This window comes from Syngnathus leptorhynchus, chromosome 7 (assembly GCF_054491065.1).
Source record: "Syngnathus leptorhynchus isolate UIUO chromosome 7, UIUO_Slep, whole genome shotgun sequence".
Taxonomy (NCBI): domain Eukaryota; kingdom Metazoa; phylum Chordata; class Actinopteri; order Syngnathiformes; family Syngnathidae; genus Syngnathus; species Syngnathus leptorhynchus.
The window spans coordinates 14,430,526-14,449,195 of record NC_141201.1 but is presented as its reverse complement, the minus strand read 5'-3'; the positions used below and the strand labels follow the sequence as shown (position 1 = coordinate 14,449,195).

The 18,670-nt window shown below is 46.2% G+C and overlaps 1 protein-coding gene across 7 annotated transcripts in view; it reads right to left on the bottom strand.

The window, feature by feature from the left end:
* Positions 1-18,670, bottom strand: part of nlrx1 (NLR family member X1) — a 36,934-nt gene that overhangs the window by 5,456 nt on the left and 12,808 nt on the right. For 6 of the 7 annotated variants that reach the window (XM_085916229.1, XM_085916231.1, XM_085916227.1 and 3 more), the window contains 5 exons: positions 9,742-9,973; positions 6,484-7,651; positions 3,292-3,475; positions 2,797-2,892; positions 2,156-2,242 (listed from right to left, as the gene is read on the bottom strand). In XM_085916229.1, the coding sequence (XP_085772355.1) occupies positions 2,156-2,242; positions 2,797-2,892; positions 3,292-3,475; positions 6,484-7,651; positions 9,742-9,973 (1,767 nt within the window). The remainder of the gene's footprint in view (positions 1-2,155; positions 2,243-2,796; positions 2,893-3,291; positions 3,476-6,483; positions 7,652-9,741; positions 9,974-18,670) is intronic. The other variant, XM_085916232.1, reaches the window with a different exon arrangement.

The window sequence follows — 18,670 nt, the reverse complement described above, 5'->3', positions numbered from 1 at the left end:
AACTGATAAGGGCGGTTTGGTCCCTGTATCACCAATGCCAGAGTTTGGTCAGAATTTCCGGCAGGATCCTCGAGGGTGCATGGGAATTGGCCCAACCAGTCCATATGTGTTTTATGGACTTGGAGAAGGCGTTCGACCGTGTCCCTTGGGAGGTTCTGTGGAGGGTGCTTCGGGAGTACAGGGTGCCGAGCCAACTGATAAGGGCGGTTTGGTCCCTGCATCACCGATGCTTGTCAGAAAAGTTTGGTCAGAGATTCCGGCAGAGTGAATGAGTTTCCTCCGCAGGGTGTCCGGGCTCTCCCTTAGAGATAAGGTGAGAAGCTCGGTCATCCGGGAGGGACTCGGAGTAGAGCCACTGCTCATCCACGTTGAGAGGAGCCAGATGAGGTGGCTCGGGCATCTCATCAGGATGCCTCCTGGACGCCTCCCTGGGGAGGTGTTACGGGCATCTCCCACCGGTAGGAGACCTCGTGGACGACTCAGGACACGCTGGAGAAACTATGTCTCTCGGCTGGCCTGGGAATGCCTTGGGATCCCCCGGGATGAAGTGGATAGGGAGAGGGAAGTCTGGTGCCCCCGCGACCCGACCCCGGATAAGCGGAAGAAGATGGATGGATGGATAAATAACACGTTTATCAAACCATCTGTGTCACTCCAATTCATTAAATCGTCCTCTACGTAAACAATGCCGCGTATGCGCCACGCTGCTGACGTTGGACTCGTCGTGAGTTGCATTTCCACAGACCCATATTACGATATATAAAGTATATATCAAATGACTATCTTAAGACAACATTATCAAACCATCTGTGTCACTCCAAATCATTAAATCCATCGATCAATCCTCGTCCTTTATGTCAACAACGCCGCGCGTGCGCCGCATAGATCTAGTATATAACTATATTGTAGCGTTAACAAAGTACCAGGAAAGACGTGGGTTTGGTAAACAGCTCTTCATTTAACAAAACAAGAGTTCAACGAGCCACCAACTACTGAACTGTTTTTATCATAAAAACATATACAAGTTGCTACACTAAATAAAATATGTCAAATAATTATAACATAAATAAGTTTTTCAAACCTTGTGTCACTCCAAATCATTAAATCCTTCTAATGTGGGGCCCATCTTCATCTTCGTCATCCCGTGATCGAATCCTTTGTCCTTCATGTAAACAACTACCGCGCCGCTGACGTCACTAGCAGTTCAAATTACAGTAATCCCTCGCTACATCGCGGTTTTCACCACATTGCGGATCTTTGAATTTTGAAAATTTGTAAAAAAATTCACATATGTCGCTCCTGAGTATAAGTATTTTTCCACGCATCACCATCTCTGTTGATCTGTGACTCTATGCGTGCCCATCTCACAGCCGATGTGAAAAAACAAGTGAAGCAAATGAAGCTAACATGCTAACATGTCTGATGGCACTGTTGTTCGAGCTTTCGTAAAAGCCAGCATCATATCCGAGGAGCCACACGGCACGGAAAGTGACTCTGACAGTGAAGAAAGTGAACCTGGCATGTCGAAGATTTAACGCTGCTGTTCAATTTGGAAACAGAAGATGAGGACTTCAATGGGTTTAATTGATGACCATTAGCGTTAATAAAAATGTGAATACCAAACTCAGTTTTGCTCCCGCTTCATTTTTAAATACGCACACTTGTATAATTGCGTGTGTTGTTGCCATGAGAACGTTTACGGGGGAAGTGTGGGCATGGATTGTACCCATAAAACTCGCGCCCTATGAGCCGTTGCGCCCTATGTGTGTGTTAAACACAGTCATGGCACACAACTGAGACTGCGCCTTTTATTACAGTGCGCCTTTTGAACGTAAAAATATGGTAGTATATATTTTCATCAACTTTATTTTTGCTTTGTGGTGTCTGTTGCATGATTAAGTCATAGTCACCATATTAACGTGCTGTTACCCTTATTTTGGTTTTAGAGATGTTAGCAATGGTACATAAAAACGCACAGTGGAATTATGTTTGTTGAACATATAATATACACATACATACACAAATATAATATATGCAAACATTAATAGACTAAAGTGTAAGCAAAAATGTGTTTGGATGCAGTTCTCCTTAATAAAATATATCCATAGAAATTTACACTTCAAGGAACAAAAAATTGGTTCAAACGTTGTCTTACTGTAGCAGTCTAACACAACTTTTGGAGTCCAGCAGCAGATCTCTCAGGACGATGCAGGAGTCTGGCCCAAGGCTATTAAACTGCAGACTGAGGACGACAGAGAGAGGCAGTGGCAAAAAAAATCTCAACACAGCATATCCATGCTGAATGGTTTGCGAGGGTCATCTCAGGTCAAATAGTAACCCAGATAGTGCTCATTGTTATTTTTCCAAAGTTATTTTTCAGTCTTTACTTTAGTCCTCAGCAGCCCTATGTCCATTGTCACTACATGTTTCTGGTTCTTAAGCACCATGTAACAGTGTACAGCGAACAGTGTAACAGTAAATGTGAGGGGCTCCATTCGTACTCATAAGTACTTGATGAAGTACTTAATGTTAACTGTGTTCACGAGAATTTGAAATCATGCTTTGCCAATTGCTCTTTTAAGATCATCATCTGGGTTACTGAGTTTAACCTAAAGAAACAGACCATGAACAAAAACGTTAGTTAATTCTTAGTGTGACTACGTAGAATTCAATCAATCAATCAATCAATCAATCAATCAATCAATCAATCAATCAATCAATCAAAGTCATCTTAATGAATCAAGAGCTTCACAGCTTAACAACAGAAATATAGAAATGGTCCTGAGTATCTCTTACTTGAGGTTCCGAGTGTGTCTAAAGGCAGGGGACAGCGTGTGAAGCATGTCCCGGGTCAGGACACAGGAGGAGAGGTCCAACTCTTCCAGTTGATAACTACAACAAGATACCAATGGTATTTCTTTTAAAACTCAGTATTTCTTCCATCTGAGCCTAACTAGAGAGAAATGACTGTACTGAAACACAAATGCAAAAAAAGCATGGAATACAGTAGTCCACTACCGTTATCTTTGTAATAAATCAAGGCAAATGAAAGTTTTTTTTATTTCACTATGACAACTTCACAAAATTCCACACAAGTGGAGCATAAACATGTAATGACTAATTTTCACAAGTTCAGTGATGAAAACTGTGCTACTTAAGATGGCCGCCCAGATGGTTGGTTGATGACAAACTTGTCCCAACATGACAGAGCTGGTGAAGCAATGTTTTGAGTTGGAATAGTTGGGAAGGAAGATTTAATATCTCAATATAAAACTACAATCGCTGGCTTACCTTGGTGGGGCACAAGAGAGCACGGAACTCAACACAAAGCATTTGAGTGAGGTCATGCGTATGTTGTGGAGGCGAATACTTCTAATTGAGGCCAGGACCTCTGCAGTTAGTCTGGGATTTTGAAACTCGTACAGAAGGACCAACAGATCCATCAACTCCTCTGGTGGTTGTGGCTTGTTGATTTCTAGCATTAAAAAAATAACAAAATATTGAGTCACATTCCTCAGTGCCATTGTCATAGGTAGACCAAAGCTGAGACAAATGTCATGTTTTCTAGTTTAGCTGGTTTAGGTTTTGTGTCACAGTCCATCTTTTTATGAGGTCATATAGATAAGTTGCGCCAAATATTATGGACAACGTTTACGGGTAATTTAACAGAAAAGTGTAAAATATTTATTCCTGGGCTGTAGTGTGAGCTGACTGAATATGACTGCAATAGGATTTTACAGATAACTGATTTTTTGACAGAAACCTGAATTTACAGTTCATGGGGAAAAGAACACATCATTTGGAAAACCATTCTAAACTTCAGGACTGACAACTACAGAACTGACAAGCTGTTTGAAAGATGGCTGGCTGGATGAATGGATGGATAGTCATGGAATAAGGACTTTAAATTACAAATTTGAATTAAAGTACTGTATTTTCCGGACCAAAAGGCGGACCGGATTATAAGGCGCATGTTCAATGAACGGCCCATTTTAAAACGTTGTCCATATATAAGGCGCACCGGATTATAAGGCGCATAAAATAGATGCTATACTGCAACAAACTGCGGTTGACTAGGGTTGCGATATGCATCCACTAGCCAATAACCAATGAGCCTTCTGTAAACAACCGCGTTTCTAAAAATATCCTATAAAATGATCAGAAGTGACTAAAGTTCAATCTAACACCTTGGTACTGCTTACTTATGTTTCCCTTCCATATTGATCCATAAATTTACTAAATTTACCTATTTTGACATGAAATAGCATCGTGCGTATAGCAGCTATCACTATAGCATTAGCCACCCGCAAACTCCCATGAGCCTGAGCTCCCAGACTCCCATGAGCCTCAGCAAAGTGTAAACAATCGCGTTTCTCAAACGAGGGCTTAAAAAATGATCAGAACGGACTAAAGTTCGATCTGATACCTTGGTACTGCTTACCTATGTTTCCCTTCCATATCGATCCGTAAATTTACTCGAAACATTAACAGAGCAGCCTATTTTGACATAAAATAGCCTCACGGGTACATCAGCTATTCAGTGACGCTCCCTGACCACGGTTGCCGTAATGCTGGTAAGCGATGCGACCTTGTAATTTACTAGTTGTATTAAAACGTACTGAAAATTTTTGCAGAGCACTATGTACAACCAGTATGGATCAACAAATTTATAAATTGATCGATATAAAAGGCGCACCGGACTATAAGGCGCACTGTCGGCTTTTGAGAAAATTTTAGGTTTTTAGGTGCGCCTTATAGTCCGGAAAGTACGGTACTCTATTCCAAATAAATTCAGGAAAAAAAATTATAACTACCATAAATCAAACAACCGATTGTAATGCTCACCCTGCTCTTTTACAAAATAATGTTACATTTTTAGGGCTAATGACGTCATTTGAAAAATCAAAGTAGTTTCGGTTTCAGCCCATGCAGGCTTTATACTACACTGCTCAAAAAAAATTAAAGGAACACTTTGAAAACACATCAGATTTCAATGGTGAAGAAAAAGTTGGATATCTATACTGATATGGACAGTTTAATGTCTTAGGAACAAAAGGATGCCACACCTTTTGATGGAAATAAAAGTTTTCAGCCTACAGAGGGCTCAGTATATAGACACCCCAAAAATCAAAGTGAAAAAATGATGTGGCAGGCTCGTCCATTTTGCCTAAATTCAATTTCTGCAATTGAATTTTCAATATCTTGTGTAGCCCCCACATTCGTGTATGCAAGCTTGACAACGTCGCGGCATGCTCCTAATGAGACGACGGATGGTGTCTTGTGGGATGTCTTCCCAGATCTGTCTGATGGCATCAGTGAGCTCCTGCAAAGTCTAACGAGCAACCTGGTGGCGTCTGATGGACCGAAACATTCTGTCCCAAAGGTGTTGTATCGGATTTAGATCAGGTGATCTTGAGGGCCATTCAATTGTGTCAATTCCTTCATCCTCCAGATACTGTCTGCATACTCTTGCCACATGAGGCTGGGAATGTCGTGGATCAGGAGGAACCTAGGACCTATTGCACCAGTGTAGGGTCTCACCATGGGTGCAAGGATTTCATCCCGATACCTAATGGCAGTCAGCCTGTAGAGGTTTTGTTCGTCCCTCCATGGAAATGCCTCCCCAGACCACTGTTCCTTTAATTTTTTTGAGCAGTGTATTATTGAAGGATATTTTTTAGCTAACCTATCAGTTTATCGGGAAAAAGGATTCCCTGAGCGAGATGAGGCTTGCGATGAGGAGATATATTGAGAAATAATGAAATTATACTATTTTATCATACACTACCGTTCATAATATTGGGGTCACTTAGAAGTATCTTTATTTTTTTTAATTAAATTGCTATTTTTTAATGAAGATAACATTAAATTAATCAGGTGTGCACTCATACACATTGTTAGTGTGCTAAATGACTATTACAGCTGGAAATGTCTGATTTTTAATGCCACATCTACATAGGTGTATAAAGGCCCATTTCCATCAACCATCCATCCTGTGTTCTAATGATCCATTGTGTTTGCCAATTGTGTTAGGTCAAAGGATGGTAAGAAAACCCTTGAAAACCCTTGTGCAATCATTAGTTTTCATGGAAAACATTAAATTGTCTGGGTGACCACAAACCTTTGAACGGTAGTGTATTTTATGGCATTTTTCACCAAGCATTCAATTGTTGGAACATTACCCCAAAAGGCATTTTTTCCTCTCCACAAAAACCTCAATTTACCCTGAACCCAGTATCCAATTTGCTAAATTTTGTTCTACTCAGTCACTTCACAGACTGACATTTTTTGGAAATCACTAGTGAATGCTTCAATTCACAGATTTAGCCTTCAACACATGATTGGTCCCAAAGGAATTTGTGCCAGGAGGAGAAAACACAAATATTAGGCTCCTGCACTGTTTTGCACACATGACATTGCTATATTTAGCCAATGAAATTTCATCACGCAAGTTAACACTGTACAGAATCTAGGAAACATTACCTCTCACAAGGTATTTCCGAAGAGCTCGTGTGATCTGACCCACAGTGGCACTCTGGATGCTGCACCCAAGTTGCTGAAGTAGGACTCGGTTGCCATAATGCAAGAGTCCACCCATGAAGATGGGGTAAAGTTCAAAAGGCTGACTCTCACTTTGTTGTTTTGAAGGTGGACCATGTACTCCCAAGAGGCTTTGCTCTACCTGATCCAGAACATCCTCATTGTAGCAATCTTCCTTGCGGAAGAGCTCAGCAGCCATCGTCCTCGCAATGTTGCCCTTGTTTCGAGTACTAATTTTGTCATAAAGCTTTGGAAAAAGCTTGAGTAAGTTGAAGACTGCAAAGATTCTGAGTGGGATGAACTTGGAAAATATATTGACAATGGCACTAACGTCTTCAGATGCCTGACCGATGGCTACAGACACCTGTTTGGTCAGCTTCTCCAGAGCTGATTTATTCTCCCCTAGAACCACGTAAAGTGCTGCCAAGTACTCCTGCATGGCTGGAACAGCAAATACATAACGCCTCTCATCATGCTCACAGAGCTCTGTGGGTAAATGCTTGCAGCTTTCAACACAGGGAGCCAGAAAAAAGTCTAGCACATCAGTTCTGAAAACAGCCAGCTGACGTAACTCCTCATCCGTCTTGGTCTTTCCTCCGATCCACTGCTCCAGCTCTTCCTCTGAGAATGAGGTGCGTTTGTAAGTAACTCCTTCATAGGCCAGTTTGCCAACTGTGCGGACAACATACAACATCAAAGAACTTTGCAGATCCTGACTGGGTCCACTTGCCGCAGTAGCTTTGCTTAGCACCTCCCCACCAAAGTTGAGCCTGAGGAAACTTGTGTATATGCCAGTCAGCGTGCGGATGGGTGCAGTGGCGTCAGTGAAATGCAGGAAGTGCAAAGTGGCGCATGTGAGCCAGCAGTAAGAAGGCAAGAAGCAGGCTGTGGCCAGCTGGCTTTCCCTCTGGAGGTTGAGGTAAAGTAGCTCCACAAGAGCCTGAGCGTCTTGTGCCGGCACAATTTCCCCACTCCGCTGCAGGAGGCGGCTGGTGAAGTAGGCACGCTGAAGGTTTGGGTCGTTGAAGCCACAAATCTGTGCATAGCGACTCACATATTTTGGAGGGATGCAATCCAAGGCAGACAGTCTGGTAGTCACTAAAACACTCGCCTGAGAAACAGAAGATCAAACATTACAACCTTTTACAACCACCATGGGCAATACTGCTACTGCTAGTAATAATAAATCTGATACACGTATATTGCCCATGTAAAAATATATCCAACTTGTAATGATTTAAATCACTGACAGGAAGAGATCATGCAAGACCAGCTAAGTGAGTGCTGCCCACTGGAGGCTGATATTATTTGGCAATAGTTAGGGTTAGTCTTCTTTAGCTATTGCAAGATTAGGACGGTACAGGTTTAGATGTTCACGGGAGCAGACGGTAGTGGGAGAATCCATTGTTAAGAGGGGGTGACAAACTGTTTTGTTCTTTTGTTTTTATATGTGGCTGACTGGAGCAGAACAGGATGGGAATCGTTTTCACCGGGATGGAACAAGAAAATATTTTTTTATGGGATCGTTTTTTTTTCTGTGAGAGTTGGATGGTACCGGAGTGAGAATCCACTTCTGTAGATCTCTACTGCCCACAGTCTACAGGAAGAAATATCATGTCAGGCAGGAGTGCGGGAGTCCAAAACTTGAAATGCACAATACCACTTTGGCCTTTACTAAGCGTGAGTACAAGTTTTATATTTAAATACATACCAATTCTTGATAACACCGTTACTTCTAGCAACTATAAAAATGTAGTTTTACTTCAAATACTGTTCAAAAACACAAACCTGTTTGCACATTGTAAGTTTAACTCAAATACACACTTTTCAGAGTAAAAACTTGCTGCGACTTATACTCAGGAGCAACTTATGTGATTTTTTTCCACTAATTTTCAAAATTCAAAAATGCACGATGTAGTGAAACCGCGATAAACGAACCGCGATGTAGCAAGGGATTACTGTCATATGAACTGCAAGTGACGTCACCCATGCCGTGCGGCGGTTGTTTACATAAAGGACAAAGGATTTAATGATTTGGAGTGACACAGAAGGTTTGAAAAACTATTATGGCTTTTACGCACGCGTGGTCCTTCTCGACGGGAGCTCTCTTTCACCTCCGTGGATGGAAGTCAGGGGCCGGCGCTCGGCCGGGTGGCTGTCTGGGGACGGTGGATGGGGCTCGGAAATGGCTTTTACGTGCGCCCGGTCCTATTTTATGGAGCTCTCTTCCACCTCCGTGGCTGGAAGTTCAGTAGTTGTTGGCTCGTTGAACTCTTGTTAAATAAAGAGCCGTTTACCGTCTTTCCTGGTACTTTGTTAACGCTACAGTATAGTTATATACTAGATCTCTGCAGCGCACGCACAGCGTTGTTGACATAAAGAACGAGGAATATGATCGATGGATTTAATGATTTGAAGTGACACAGATGGTTTGATAATATTGTTGTAATATGATAGTTATTTGAAATATACTTTATATATCGTTATATGGGTCTGTGGAATAATTAGAAATGCAACTTACAACGGGTCCGACGTCAGCATACGCGGCATTGTTTACATAAAGCACGAGCGATGGATTTAATGAATTGGAGTGACATAGATGGTTTGATAAACGTGTTATTTATGTAATACTTACTTAAATAACTCTGAATGTTTTTTTTAGTTCTTCCTTGCCCTTTTGGGAGCCCAAGATCAGGCGATGCTTTGAGAATAATTGTCAATTGATTGTCTATGTGAAGCCCTTTGAGACTACTTGTGATTTAGGGCTATACAAATAAACTTGACTTGACGTCAGGCCCGTTCTCAGCTCCTCGTTTGTGTATATGTCAGGTTAGCATACCGTATCGTTTAGCCTGTTGTTGCGGGTTGATGTCTGTTTTTGGTGTTGGATTTTGACAAATAAATTTGCCCCAAAAGTGCGACTTATACTCCGGTGCGACTTATATATGGGTTTTTTCACTTTATTGTGCATTTTATGGCTGGTGCGACTTGTACTCCGGAGCGACTTATAGTCTGAAAATTACGGTAGTCCCTTGATCAAACTTGCGTTAGTAACATGAGGCGAAGGTTTGCTTACAGCCATTTAGTCACATTTAATCACTCAATTTGAATCAGTCTTTACATTTGAAAATAGAAACATAATTCCACAGAAGCTGAAGGTCAGAATTTTTGTTAATTTAAGTTTCATACTGACTGTTTTACCTCAGGGAGAAGGTACTTGCGGAGAAGGTTGACCACCACTGCACCAGCGGGCAGCGGCTCATTTGGGTCACTGCAAAGCTCTGTGGATCCAATTCGGAAGTCAAGTTTCATCTTTTCCATCCCGTTGAATAAGAAGAGAACATCTTTAGCCTGGTTGCCCTCCCCACTAAGTAGAGGGTTTTTTTTCAAGTGGAGGTACTTCCTACTGACCAGGTCTCTCAAAGTTGCAACCCTGTTCAAAATAAATCACAGATCACAAAATCAAACGAGTTGCTTGGCACAGTAGCTTCAACTGAGCAATTCAGGTTCAATTTCCAATTCCCTTGTTGTCCTGTTGACGTGCCCTTAAAACAAAATACGGAACCAGCTATTCCTGATGCTGTGTAATTTGTGTGTAAATAGGCAGTAAACTTTCCAAACATGTCAACAACTGTAATCATCATTACTCAGTTTGTGAAGGGTTGAATGAGGTGACTTCGTAAAACTGAGGGTACAAAAGACTTTCAATGCCAATCAACTCTCTGTTAACATTTAATCAGTCTGTATACAGGAAACACTACCCATGTTTGGGTGTTGAAATTCAAATGGTCAAAAGATGTACAAATAAATTTTTCCAATTGCCTTGTGAGTATTAAACATTCCCAAAACGTCATAAAAATACTTTAGTGATTATGAGGAAAACAAACAATTAATTCTTAAACTGATTCCAGTTTTAATTGAGATTGGAGAATCCAAGCTGTTTAGTACTGACTGAAATACAGTAATGCCGCTCAGAAGGGGCGCTATAGCTAAGGTCTGTATTTGATGTACTGTAGCTCAAACTACCAAAAACTCACATTGTTCTTATTTGCGCAACATTTCTGAGATTGAATCGACAGGGGCGGCGGTACGGTAGCGCACTGGTTAGCACGTCTGCCTCAAAGTTACGAGGTTGCAGGTTCAATTCCACCTCCGGCCCTCCCTGTGTGGAGTTTGCATGTTCTCTCCGTGTCAGCGTGGGCTTTCTCCGGGCACTCCGGTTTTCTCCCAAATCCCAAAAATATCCTTGGTAGGCCAATCGAGCACTCTAAATTGCCCCTCGGTGTGAGTGTGAGTGCAGATGGTTGTTCGTCTCTGTCTGCCCTGTAATTGGCCTGCAACCGGTTCAGGGTGTCCCCCACCTACTGCCCAATGACTGCTGGGATAAGCTCCAGCATGCCCGCGACCCCCATGGGAACAAGCGGTATAGAAAATGGATGGATGAATCAACAGGAAATTGACTGACACGCTGTAATTTGCCTAAAACTGCTTCAAGATAGTGTTAATGAACACCATCAATACCCAATTATTAATCCATCCATCGATCCATTTTCTGAACCGCTTAGTCCCCACGGGGGTCGCGGGCGTGCTGGAGCCTATCCCAGCAGTCATCGGGCAGTAGGCGGGGGACACCCTGAACTGGTTGCCAACCAATCGCAGGGCACACAGAGACTAACAACAATTCGCACTAGCACTCACACCTAGGGACAATTTGGAGTGCTCAATCGGCCTATCAAGCATGTTTTTGTGATGTGGGAGGAAACCAAAGTGCCCGGAGAAAACCCACGCGGACACAGGGAGAACATGCAAACTCCACACAGGGAGGGCCGGAGGTGGAATCGAACCCACACCCTCCTAACTGTGAGGCGGCCGTGCTACTCACTGCTCCACCGAGCTGCCTCACAGTTAGCCCAATTATTAATGAGCAATATATTACAATGAATTCATTTTAATATTCCTTTCTTTACCCACAAAAAATGTGTAATGTATTTTTTTTAATTCATTTTCTTCCTGCTTTTTCATCCAGTATTTTAATGCCAACAAAAGGTGAGAACAGATTTAATATTTAATGCAAATAAAGCATGCAAAGCGGCTGCGATTGTGTGTGATGAGAGTCCCCCCGCTCACTCTTTGTTTGTACTTCTGCCCTCTAGGAAGAGATACAGATGCCTGCGCTCCCGCACCACCAGACTCAGGGACAGCTTCGTGCTCCAAGCTGTCCGGATCCTGAATTCCCTCCCCCCTCCACCCTCTGCTACATGACGTCCTGTTCTTTTGCGCTATGATCTGGCTGTCTGCTATTAGCGCGCTTGCTCCATTTTGCTGCTCTTATTTGTCTATTTATTTATTTATTGTTTATTATTTGGGTTATTTGCTTATTACTTATTCGTTGCTCTTGTCTGTTCGTTTTTACTCTTTGTGCTATTTGATGTGAGTGTTGTGTACTGTCTAGTCACCGTGGGACGGTGGGAAACGTAATTTCGATCCCTTTGTGTGCCTGGCATGTGAAGAAATTGACAATAAAGCGGACTTTGAAATAAACCTACTACTACTACTACGACAAGCTGGGTAATCAATTAAAAAACAACAGCCAAAATATCTAAACAATGTTATCTGATTTACCTCTCATTCAGAAATGTTTTCCATACTGACTGACTTTGGAATTTGCTAGTGGTATAATTAAGTCTACAAACTGGCAAGCAGGCCTCAAGTGCTTCACTCAAAATGGATGTGGGTATTTCTCTAAAAATATCGTTCAATTGCATGGTCAAATGTTGACCTACTTCAAGAGTCATATTTCCCTCCCTTTATAATTAGGACCGTAATTTTCGGACTATAAGTCGCTGTTCTTTTCATAGTTTGGGTGGGGGGGGGGGGGGGGGCGACTTATACTCAGGAGCGATTTGTATGTGATTTTTCATCTGGCTCCTCTCAACGTGGAGGAGCAGCGGCTCTACTCCGAGTCTCTCCCGGATGACCGAGCTTCTCACCCTATCTCTAAGGGAGAGCCCGGACACCCTGCGGAGGAAACTCATTTCGGCCACTTGTATCTTGGACCTCATTCTTTCGGTCACGACCCATAGCTCATGACCATAGGTGAGGGAAGGAGCGTAGTTCGACCGGTAAATCGAGAGCTTTGCCATTTGGCTCAGCTCTCTCTTCACCATGACGGACCGGTACAGAGTCTGCATTACTTCCGACGCTGCACCGATCCGCCTGTCGATCTTGCGCTCCATCCTACCCTCACTCGTAAACAAGACCCCAAGATACTTGAACTCCTCCACTTGGGGCAGGATCTCATCCCCGATCCGGAGAAGGCATTCCACCCTTTTCCGACCGAGGACCATGGACTCGGATTTGGAGGTGCTGACCCTCATCCCGACCGCTTCACACTCGGCTGCGAACCGCTCCAGTGAGAACTGGAGATCACGGCCTGAAGAAGCCAACAGCACCACGTCATTAGCAAAAAGCAGAGACACGATGCTGAGGTCCCCAAACCGGAACCCCTCAACGCCTCGGCTGCGCCTAGAAATTCTGTCCATAAAAATTATGAACAGAATCGATGACAAAGGGCAGCCTTGGCGGACTACAACCCTCACTGGGAACGAATCCGACTTACTGCCGGAAATGCGGACCAAACTCTGGCATCGGTGATACAGGGACCGAACCGCCCTTATCAGTTGACCCGTACTCCAGAAGCACCCTCCACAGAACCTCCCGAGGGACACGGTCGAACGCCTTCTCCAAGTGTCCAAATGTGGACTGGTTGGGCGAACTCCCATGCACCCTCAAGGTTCCCGCAGAGGGTGTAGTGGTGGTCCACTGTTCCACGGCCAGGATGAAAGCCACACTGCTCCTCCTGAATCCGAGGCTCGACCTCCCGACGGATCCTCCTCTCCAGCACCCCTAAATAGACCTTACCATCGAGGCTGAGGAGTGTGATTCCCCTGTAATTGGAACACACCCTTCTCCGGTCCCCCTTCTTAAAGAGGGGAACCACTACCTCGTGTCTACCAATCCAGAGGCACCGTCCCCGATGTCCACGCAATGCTGTAGAGCCCCCCAACATCCAGAGCCTTTAAGAACTCCGGGCGGATCTCATCCACCCCCGGGGCTTTGCCATCGAAGAGTTTTTTAACTACCTCAGTGACTTCGACCCCAGAGATTGGAGAGTCTGCCTCAGAGTCTCCAGGCCCTGCTTCCACAATGGAAGGCGTGTTGGTGGAATTGAGGAGGTCTTTGAAGTATTCTCCCCACCGACTCACGACGTCCCGTCGAGGTCAGCAGCACGCCATCTCCACTGTAAACAGCGTACACTGTGCACTGCTTCCCCCTCCTGAGACGCCGAATGGTGGACCAGAATTTCCTCGAAGCCGTCCGGAAGTCATTCTCCATGGCCTCGCCAAACTCCTCCCACGCCCGGGTTTTTGCCTCAGCAACCGCCGAAGCCGCGTTCCGGTTGGCCATCCGGTACTTGTCAGCTGCCTCCGGAGTCCCGCAGACCAAAACGGCCCGATAGGACTCCCTCTTCAGCTTGACGGTATCCCTTACCGCCGGTGTCCACCAGCGGGTTCGGGGATTGCCGCCACGACAGGCACCAACAACCTTACGGCCACAGCTCCGGTCGGCTGCCTCAACAATGGAGGCGCGGAACATGGTCCACTCTGACTCAATGTCCCACGCCTCCCCGTGGACATAGGAAAAGCTCTGCTGGAGGTGGGAGTTGAAGCTCTTCCTGACAGGGGATTCTGCCAGACATTCCCAGCAGACCCTCACAGAGTGTTTGGGTCTGCCAGGTCGGACCGGCATCTTCCCCCACCATCGGAGCCAACCCACCACCAGGTGGTGATCAGTTGACAGCTCCGCCCCTCTCTTCACCCGCGTGTCCAAAACATGCGGCTGCAAATCCGATGACACGACTACAAAGTTGATCGAACTGCGGCCTAGGGTATCCTGGTGCCAGGTGCACACATGGACACCATTATGTTAATGAACATGGTGTTCATTATAGAAAATCCGTGTCGAGCACAGAAGTCCAACAATAGAACACCGCTCGGGTTCAGATCGGGGGGGGGGGGGGGGGGGGGGCTTCTTCCACATCACGTCCTTTCAGGTCTCACTGTCATTGCCCACGTGAGCATTGAAGTCACCCAGTAGGACGATGGAGTCCCCAGAAGGAACGCTCTCCAGCACTTCCTCCAGGGACTCCAAGAAGGGTGGGTACTCTGAGCTGCCGTTTGGTGCATAGACATAAACAACAGTCAGGATCCGTCCCCCCACCCGAAAGCGGAGGGAGGCTACCCTCTCGTTCACCGGGGTGAACCCCAAAGTGCAGGCGCCCAGCCGGGGGGCAAAAAGTATGCCCACATTTGCTCGACGCCTTTCTCCGTGGGAAACTCCAGAGTGGAAGCGAGTCCAGCCCCTCTCGAGAGGGCTTGTACCAGAGCCTAAACTATATGTGGAGGCAAGTCCGACTATATCTAGTCGGAACTTTACTTCTGGAAAAATATCCCAGATGGTGCCGCGTACGGAAGCCTCCGTGGGTCGTTCTCTGCTTCTTTTTCTCATTTTGTGTGTTTTCTGTGTTCTCTGCTGTCCATCCCGGATCACTTTTACCAGAGAAGCGTTGTTAAACATCGGACAATCTTCTTCTGGTATTTTCTCTCCTGTCCTTTCCGATTCAAACTGTTTGCCGGAGATTTTAGCTGGAGCGGCGATGCTATACAAGCTAGCACGCCGACGATGGCGCGGAAAACGAGCCGGAGCCCTCGTTAAGCTGAGGCAGAAAGGGTTCCGCTCTGCCCTACCATCAATTCATCTGGCGAATGTTAGCTCCCTGGCGAATAAAATGGACGAACTGCTGCTCCTCACGTCGAGGAACACTGACTTCAGCAGATCCGCCGCGCTGTGTTTCGTTGAAACGTGGCTTACCGAACGCACCCCCCACCACGCCGTGGAGCTAGCTGGGTTTCGGCTAATGCGGGCAGATCGCAGCGCGGAGCTCACCGGAAAATCAAAGGGAGGTGGACTGTGTTTCTACATTAATGAACGTTGGTGTACTGACGTCACTATGTTGAAAGAGTCTTGCAGCCCTCTCCTAGAAACACTCTTCATAAACTGCCGACCGTTCTATTCACCACGGGAGTTCTCCTCGATCGTCATGGCGGCTGTTTACATTCCACCACATGTGCGTGCGAGTGAAGCCACGCAGATGCTGGCCGACCAGGTGACAGACATGGAGAAACTTCTACCAAATTCACTAATCATTGTTTTGGGTGATCTCAACAGGGCGAACCTCGCACACGAACTCCCCAGATACAAACAGCACATTACGTGTCCCACCAGAGGGGCACAGACACTGGACCACTGCTACACCGTAATTAAGGAGGCATACCACTGTGTAGCTCGTGCAGCTTTCGGACTCTCGGACCACTGTCTATTTCATCTGGTCCCGGCCTACAGGCAGAAACTAAAAACTTCTAAGCCTGTAGTGAGGACTGTGAGGAAGTGGACAGTGGAGTCAAGGCAGGACGTCCAAGCCTGCTTTGATTGCACAGATTGGGGAGTTTTCGAAGCTGCAACCTCAGACCTGCATGAACTCACTGACACTGTTACATCATACATCTGTTTTTGTGAGGACCTGTGTGTGCAGACTAAGACCTTCTGCACGTACAACAACGACAAACCTTGGTTTACACCGAACCTCAGGAGGCTGCGCAAAGCCAAGGAGGAGGCCTACAAGAGCGGCGACCGGGACGTGTTCAAGCAGACCAGAAACACACTGAACCGAGAGGTCAGGAGGGCCAGGAGGTGTTACGGGGAGAGCCTGGAGAGACACCTCTCTGCCAATCCTGATCCCTCAACAGTGTGGTCTGCAGAGCATCACGGGCTTCAAGAAACGAACCCCCCGTCCTGTGGAGAGCCCAAGGCTTGCTAACCAGCTGAACAGGTTCTATTGCAGGTTTAATTGGTCCTCCCACACAACAGGACCTCCTGCAGCACAATCAACATACTCCCCTCCCCTCACAACCGCTCTGTCCACACCTCCATCACCGCTGTCACCTAATCTCTCTCTTGCAGAGGCCGTACCCGCACTCCAGATCCGTGAGGAGGAGCTGCGCCAGGTGTTACGGAGACAAAAGATCAGGAAGGCACGGGCCCAGACAGCGTGTCACTCTCCTGCTTGAAAGTTTGTGCTGAGCAGCTGGCGCCTAACTTTGCACGGATCTTCAACTGCTCCCTGGAGCTGTGTGAGGTGCCCTTGTGCTTCAAAAGCTCCACCATCGTTCCAGTGGCCAAGAAGCCCACCATCACAGGATTGAATGACTACAGACCTATCGCTCTGACATCTGTGGTCATGAAATCTTTCGAGAGGTTAGTGCTGAACCACCTGAAGCATGTCACGGGTCCCCTGCTTGACCCCCTCCAGTTTGCCTACTGGGCAAACAGGTCGGTGGATGATCAACATGGGACTGCACTACATCATGCATCACCTGGACACCCCAGGAACGTACGCCAGGATCCTGTTTGTGGATTTCAGCTCGGCGTTCAACACCATCGCTCCTGACATCCTCCAGGGGTGCGTCCTCTCCCCACTGCTCTTCTCTCGCTCTACACCAACGATTTCTCCTCAGGTGACTCTCCTGTGAAGCTCCTGAAGTATGCAGACGACACGACTGTCATCGGACTGATCCGGGACGGTGATGAGACTGCGTACAGACAGGAGGTGGAGCGGCTGGTCCACTGGTGCAGCCAAAATCACCTGGAGCTGAACCCGCTCAAAACCGTGGAGATGACAGTGGATTTCAGGCGAGATCCTTCACCACTTTCACCCCTCAGTATCCGCAGTAATACCATACTCTCCTCAGACACCTTCAAGTTCCTGGGTACCACAATCTCACGGGACCTGAAAAGGACCGGCCACATACTCCGTCCAGAAGAAGGCCCAGCAGAGGCTGTACTTCCTGAGACTGCTCAATTAGTTCAACCTGCCGCGGGAGCTGCTGAAGACCTTCTACACCGCCATCATCCAGTCTGTACTCTGCACCTCCATCACTGTCTGGTTTGGATCGGCCTCCAAACAAGACAAGCACAGACTGCAACAGACAATCAGGACTGCAGAAAAGATCATTGGAATCAACCTTCCATCTATCCAAGACTTGTACCTGTCCAGAACCAGGAAACGCGCAAGCAACATCTCTACGGACCCTTCTCACCCAAGTTACAGTCTGTTTGAACTACTCCCCTCCGGACAGCGTTATAGAGCTCTGTACGCCAAAACCAGCAGACACAGAGACAGCTTCTTCCCCCAGGCTGTTGCTCTGATGAACTCACACCACTCTTAGAGTCTCAGAGTCATTGCTGTGCAATAACATCCTGCCCTCCACACCCTTTTGGATTGTATACACTGCTTGCACTATGTGTCTTCTCTGCATCCATTGCAGCCTGGTCAACCTGGAAGAGGGACCCTGATCCCATCTGTGGTCTCTTCTCAAGGTTTCTCACTTCCCTTAGTCGGAGATTTGAGTTTTTCCTTGCCCTCATAGGAGTTTGAGACCAGGGGATGGCTGAGAATATTGTCATTGTATTATCATTTGTCATTTTCACATGTCCTGAGTGTTGTTTGTCACCTAAATGTTGAACAGAGACTGTGATGTAACGAAGTCAAATTCCTTGTTTGGCACGCTCAAACATGGCGAATAAATTCTTCTTGAATCTTGAACTTTTCCAGCTCCTTTCCAGCCAGAGAGGTGACATTCCATGTCCCTAGAGCCAGCCTCTGCAGCGGGGGATCGGACCGCCAAGGTCCTCGCCTTTGACCGCCGCCCATCTCACCTAGGACCCTTTTGCCATGGGGGACTCTACCAGGGGCATGAAGCCCAAGCCAACATGGCTCCTAGGATCATAGGGGCACGCAAACCCCTCCACCACGATAAGGTGACGACTCACGGGGAAAGTACATCAGGACTTTAAAAATATTTTCTAAATTTTAGCGACCGCTCTGTCACAATAATGTGTGTGCAGTTGCTCGGTCGGCGGCGCGCTACGGTTGCATGTTTGGCGGTGCGCTGCAGCTGCGCAATCGGACAAAAATCAAGCTCCCTGCGCATTGAGGTCCACTTGAATTTTG